Source organism: Lactuca sativa, chromosome 6 (genome assembly GCF_002870075.4).
Source record: "Lactuca sativa cultivar Salinas chromosome 6, Lsat_Salinas_v11, whole genome shotgun sequence".
NCBI lineage: Eukaryota > Viridiplantae > Streptophyta > Magnoliopsida > Asterales > Asteraceae > Lactuca > Lactuca sativa.
Genome location: NC_056628.2, coordinates 58,135,686 through 58,141,484, shown reverse-complemented (window position 1 = coordinate 58,141,484; position 5,799 = coordinate 58,135,686). Strand labels below are relative to the sequence as shown.

General features: G+C 36.2%; 1 protein-coding gene across 1 annotated transcript; it reads left to right on the top strand.

Moving 5' to 3' along the window:
• The first annotated feature begins 996 nt into the window (after positions 1-996).
• LOC111896655 (serine/threonine-protein kinase D6PK) lies at positions 997-4,517 on the top strand. Its single transcript, XM_023892626.3, has 2 exons — positions 997-1,696; positions 3,631-4,517. The coding sequence occupies exons 1-2, from the start codon at positions 1,104-1,106 to the stop codon at positions 4,430-4,432; spliced, it is 1,395 nt and encodes a 464-aa protein (XP_023748394.1). The 5' UTR covers positions 997-1,103; the 3' UTR covers positions 4,433-4,517.
• The last annotated feature ends 1,282 nt before the right edge of the window (positions 4,518-5,799 follow it).

The following is a 5,799-nucleotide window of genomic DNA, read 5'->3' as shown; positions in this document are numbered from 1 at the left end:
CATATGAAGAAGTTACGACGTTCAGAATACAATAAATACGAATACATGAATATAAAAATCTTTAAAATACGAGATAGTATGAAGAAGTTACGACGTTCAGGAACAAAATACCTAAGTGAAACACAAGACCTAAGCAACCAAGTAGCTGTGGTCACGTTAGGCATAAGCAACAGTAGCCTCGAACACCTCATTAACGATTGACCCACGTAGTATGTCGTAAGAAAAACCTAAAAAAAATCAGTCATGAGTACTGAATGTATACAAAAACAAAAAGAACTTATTTTGTAACAAAAAATATTAAGGAATAAATGTGTAAAAAAATATTAAAGACTAAATGTGAACAAAATGAAAAATATATTATCATATCGAGTCATTTTTTTCCGTTTTACCTGGATAGTCGGTTATAATGATTGAATGTATACAGTTAAACTAGTTAAATGACAAAAATATCAAATGTATGAAAATAAAAAAAAATATAAATTATCCCTTCAAAGAATAGAGTAAATTACAAGAATGGTCCCTATGGTTTAGGGTAATTTGCGTGTTTGGTCTCTAACTTATTTTTTTAACTCGGAATGTTCCTTCTGTTTGTTTTTGTTACGCGTTTGGTCCATGTCTTAGCTAAAAAGACTATTTTGCCCTTGATTTTTTAATTTATTTAGATAAACACACTCCCAACTCCACCCCCTTCAACTTACCTTACCTACCCCACCATTTTTTCCTATTTAAATAATATTATTTTTAAGTAAGATAGGGACCAAACGCGTAACAAAAACAAATAGTAGGGACCAAACACGTAATAAAAACAAACAGTAGGGACCTTCCGAATTAAAAAATTAAGCTAAGGACCAAACATGCAAATTACCCCGACCTTGTAATTTACTCCAAAGAATATAATGTCATTTATAAACTTTTTATCTGTCGCTCTATGTGTTTATCCCAAGTTCAATCTGCTTTATTTGTAAAAAAACTTAAAAGCCCACGATGACACCAAACTGGCCTCATTAATAATCCGGGTTTTCGTACCCATTTCATCCCCTTCAAAAAGGCGATTCCTCTTCTCTCACATACACGTTTTTTGTGCTCACCCCTTCTCTTCGATAATGGAACCACCATCTGTAGACGATCTCGCCGACGACCTCCGGAGCATCAGCTTCAACTCAACCACCACTACCACAGCCACCGACATTAACCGCAGCACAAGCTCCGGATCCGAAACAACTTGGACCACCGCTACCTCCTCCGCCCGACACAACATCCATCTCCCCTGTAACACCGCCACAAAACCACATGCGCCTTCCGGTGATTCTTGCTGGGACGCCGTTCGTCAATCTGGACCTGAATCAGACGGAAAACTTACTCTCGCTGACATCCGCTTCCTCCACCGTCTAGGAGCCGGTGACATCGGCTCCGTATACCTCGCAAAACTCAAATGTTCTCCTTCTCCGCCCTCCTCCGCCATTTTCGCCGCTAAGGTCATGGATAAGAGGGAGCTTGCAAGCCGTAACAAGGAAGGAAGATCGAAGACAGAAAGGGAGATTCTAGAGATTTTGGATCATCCATTTTTACCGACGCTTTACGCGTCGTTGGATTCGCCGAAATGGTCGTGTTTGTTGACCGATTTCTGTCCCGGCGGAGACCTTCACGTTCTCCGGCAACGTCAGCCATGCAAACGCTTCCCGGAATCCGCCGTCAGGTGCGCATTTTAGCATTCTCTTAGTTACTCTGCATGTCTTTTCATATACTTTGATCAGTAATGATCCCCTGCTACACATTACATCACATAATTTCTGCTCCGGCTCACTCATTGGCCCACCGATGTGGCATGTGCTTGTTAGGACCCACAACATTTACTTTGACTTGGATTTCAAAATTTGGTGTTTTGTGTTTATCAAACATTATATGCATTGATGTATAAGCTAAAAAATTGAGCTATTTTAATGTTATCATCAAACTACATTAATTTGAAAGAAAAAAAGTACTTTATTTCTGTAAAAAACAAGGTCAAACAAAAAAAATTAAGTTTAAAACAAAATTGTTGTATTATTGTATTTATGATTTTAAATAATATTTGTTATTTCATCAAGTCCAAAAATGGTTAAATGAGAGAAAAATTGGTTTGCTGATGTATATTTGAAAATACAAAAATTGAAAAAAAAAATATTGTAAAAAAATCCTTTTAAAAAGGTTGAAAAAGAATTAAGATAAAAAATCTAATAAAGCATTACAAAAAGTCTTAAAAAGGTTGTAGAAAAATAATTTTATTTATAAAAGCTAAATTTAAAAAGAATTCATAACAAAATTTTAAAATATAAGAAAAAAACAAAATAAAAGTTAAAAAAAATTAAATTAAAAATAAATAAACTCTTGCTTTTTGCTTTTAACATTTACCGTTTGGATATTGTCAGACGTTACATTTAATTATATGATTTAAATACAACTGTACGAAAACATTAGGGTAAAAAGATTATATTCCATTGTATTATTGTTTTCGGACATAGTAATCAATTTCTTGGATAACCAAACAACTAGGTCCCACAAAGTGGGCCTTCGAGGCTGCATGTTATTGTCTCGTAGGCTTGTGTGCACCTGATTAGGAAGACGAAGATACTCAGTTGTCGAGTACACGTGAGATCCATCGAAGGTCAAACATCGTGAACCCTCATTTAATGCCACGTGGGTCCTTAGATATCGGACGTCCACAAAATGCCACTTCAACGAAAGTATGAAGTTAAATGAGATAGTGAAGTCAAGCCCAATCACCTTTTGTCTTTTAAGATCGTTAATTGATAAAAACAAAAGAATAATGCACAAAGTATAAAAGGTTTTAAAAAGATCATAAGTCATAAAAATGACATAACATATGAAGGTTTTATCAACTTCACAAAAATGGGTTATTTTGTTAAGTTTTAATCCTTAAACATTATACTGCTAATAGTATATCTGGTTAATAATTTTTTTGAACTGTGTTAAATTCTCAATATGTTTTATGAAAATGAAAAAATATATATACAAGTAAAAGTAACAGAGAATGTGAAATAAAAATATAAACAAAGAACAAACTATTGGAAAGAAATACTTTTGTTATGCTTAGAAACCTTTTTCAAACTAAAAAAAAAAATATTGAAAAAGCCATTTCCAAAACTTGTGGATGCTCTTCCAATCAGATATTTTGTATGTTATATTTTAAGCTTATATTATAAGATATAAACAATTATTGTAGGTAATGAAGCGATGATATTAGGTAAAGGCATGTGGGGAACAATTGCCAAAATGGTGTATGAAATAATTGATTGTTTTTGGGAAATGATAGAAAGGAAAATCCCAAATAGGGAAAAGTTGTCCTTATAATGACAAAAAAACAAAAGACCTCTATTTCTATATACTACTAACTGCCATCACTTCGGTCCCCTACCAAAGCTACACTTTATATATTTTAACCATTTGGTAACACACCTCATGATCTCTTTGGACAATTATCAACTTAAATATATGTTGTCGTAGCATTTGACAATTATAACATAAATATATGTTGTAGCAAGCAACAAAGAATCCATAAATACTTGTCACATTGTGATTCATGATTTATGTGTACCGACATTGTGATTTATCTGTCTCATGTTTGAACAGGTTTTATGTGTCGGAGGTGATTGTAGCTCTCGAGTACCTTCACATGTTGGGAATAGTTTATCGCGATCTTAAACCGGAAAACGTTTTAGTCCGATCCGACGGTCACATCATGCTTACGGATTTCGACCTCTCTTTAAAATGCGACCTCTCCACATCAACCCCAGCCCAAGTTTTCTCCGACCACCACCACCTAAACCCGCCATCAACCACCGACCACCGCCCACTCAACCCGCCCAAATTCACCACTTCCTCCTGCATTCTTCCCAACTGTATTGTCCCGGCGGTCTCTTGCTTCACCCCTAAGCGTAAACGGAAGAAGAAACCGGCGAGCCACCACGGGCCGGAGTTTGTGGCGGAGCCGGTGGATGTCCGGTCAATGTCGTTTGTTGGGACACATGAATATCTGGCGCCGGAAATTGTCTCCGGTGAAGGCCATGGAAGTGCTGTTGATTGGTGGACTTTGGGAATATTTATATTTGAATTATTTTATGGTGTGACGCCGTTTAGGGGGGTGGATAATGAGCTAACCCTAGCTAATATTGTAGCTAGGGCTTTGGAATTCCCAAAACAGCCGGTGATTCCGGCCACCGCTAGGGATTTAATAAGTCAATTGTTGGTCAAGGATCCTGGTTGTCGGATGGGGTCAACAATGGGGGCATCGGTGGTGAAGCACCACCAGTTTTTCAGTGGGGTTAATTGGGCTTTATTGAGATGTACAACACCACCGTTTGTTCCACCGCCGTTTGACTACCAGGAGGTGGTGGATGACGGTTGTCCTGGTACTCCGGTGGAATATTATTAGTAAAAATTTGTTTTTTGTATTTTGTCACGATTAGATTTTGATTTGGGCCTAGGGAACAATATTAATGGATCAAACTTTCTGCTGTTGGGTCGGGTTGCATATTAGACTATGTACATAATTTAAATCCATTTTCAATCCAAAAAATAAAGAGTCAAATGGCTCATCTAATTAAGCTACCACACGATAACATGGAGAACATTCAAATTTCGTATGGTTGATCTCTGGTGGACAAAAAAAATAAAATTTAAGTTCATATAATGATTAAAAGGGACTGATGGTGGTGTTACTTCATATATTGATTTGGTGACACAATAGTCTCCATGTAACTCCCTCCTTGAAGGATCTCCATGTTTTTAAGTGAACACAACCTATTTTTCGTATCCTTCTTCATATCTACTTGGTAAAGACGATTAAAACAACTGGAATGCACAAACCATTTTCCATTCCTCATCAAGTGTAGTGGCGGATGACACCAAGGAAAACACGATACCAATCTCCATCTCCTTCCATCCTCCACAACTGGACATAAGGCGGCTTTGTACAGAAGCGAATGGTCATGGATAAGTGAATGCAGCCTCTTATAAACCAAGAAACTAAAAAAAGGTGTTGCTACTTCGGGTAAAAAGTGAGTTGTCATCTCTGTGAATAAGGTTGCTCAAAAGAAATCCTAGGTCGGAAGACCACTACTTTTGACTGGATCTTTCTCCAAGAGTCAGATTTCAACGAGTATATATAAGTATTGGAATGATTGGTTAAATGTAGAATCTTGTAGTCTTTGTTAGAAGAGCTATAATACAAACCAAATAGACCTCCATTGCCGTTGTAACATTCTATATCATGAGTACTACTGGCTTTAGACAAAATCTTATACTCACCCGTCCAAGGATTCCATAAAATTAGATTTATGTTTTCACCATCGTTCTCCCAATGCAACACGTATGCATACCATTCCATGCAAAGATGTTACAAGCGGCATGTGAACATTATTGGGTCCTACTTTGATTTAGAGCTGACAATGGGTCGATATGGGTTGGATTCGGGTTCAACCCATTTAATAATTGGGTTGAAGATTTCAACACAACCCAATCTTTTTATTTAAATTGATAGATATTTTCAACCCAACTCAACCTTTTAGATAAATAATATTAAAAAATGTTTTTATATGTGACAATTACTGAAATAAGACGATCTGTTTTTATGTCATCTAATAAATATTATCAGTTATTTGAGGTTGCGTAGATTCGTGCTTAAATGTGAAATACAAAAATACACGAAAGACGGAATATTCAAACACGGAAAAATAGCCGTATATTTGGTTGTTTGAAGACAAAACAAATCAAAGGATAAAAATTACCAAGACTTTAAAA

Excerpts from the sequence above, each read along its gene's own strand:
- LOC111896655 (XM_023892626.3), top strand. The coding sequence starts at position 1,104 with ATGGAACCACCATCTGTAGACGATCTCGCCGACGACCTCCGGAGCATC. Across the intron at positions 1,697-3,630 it reads TTCCCGGAATCCGCCGTCAG|GTTTTATGTGTCGGAGGTGA; the intron begins GTGCGCATTTTA and ends ATGTTTGAACAG.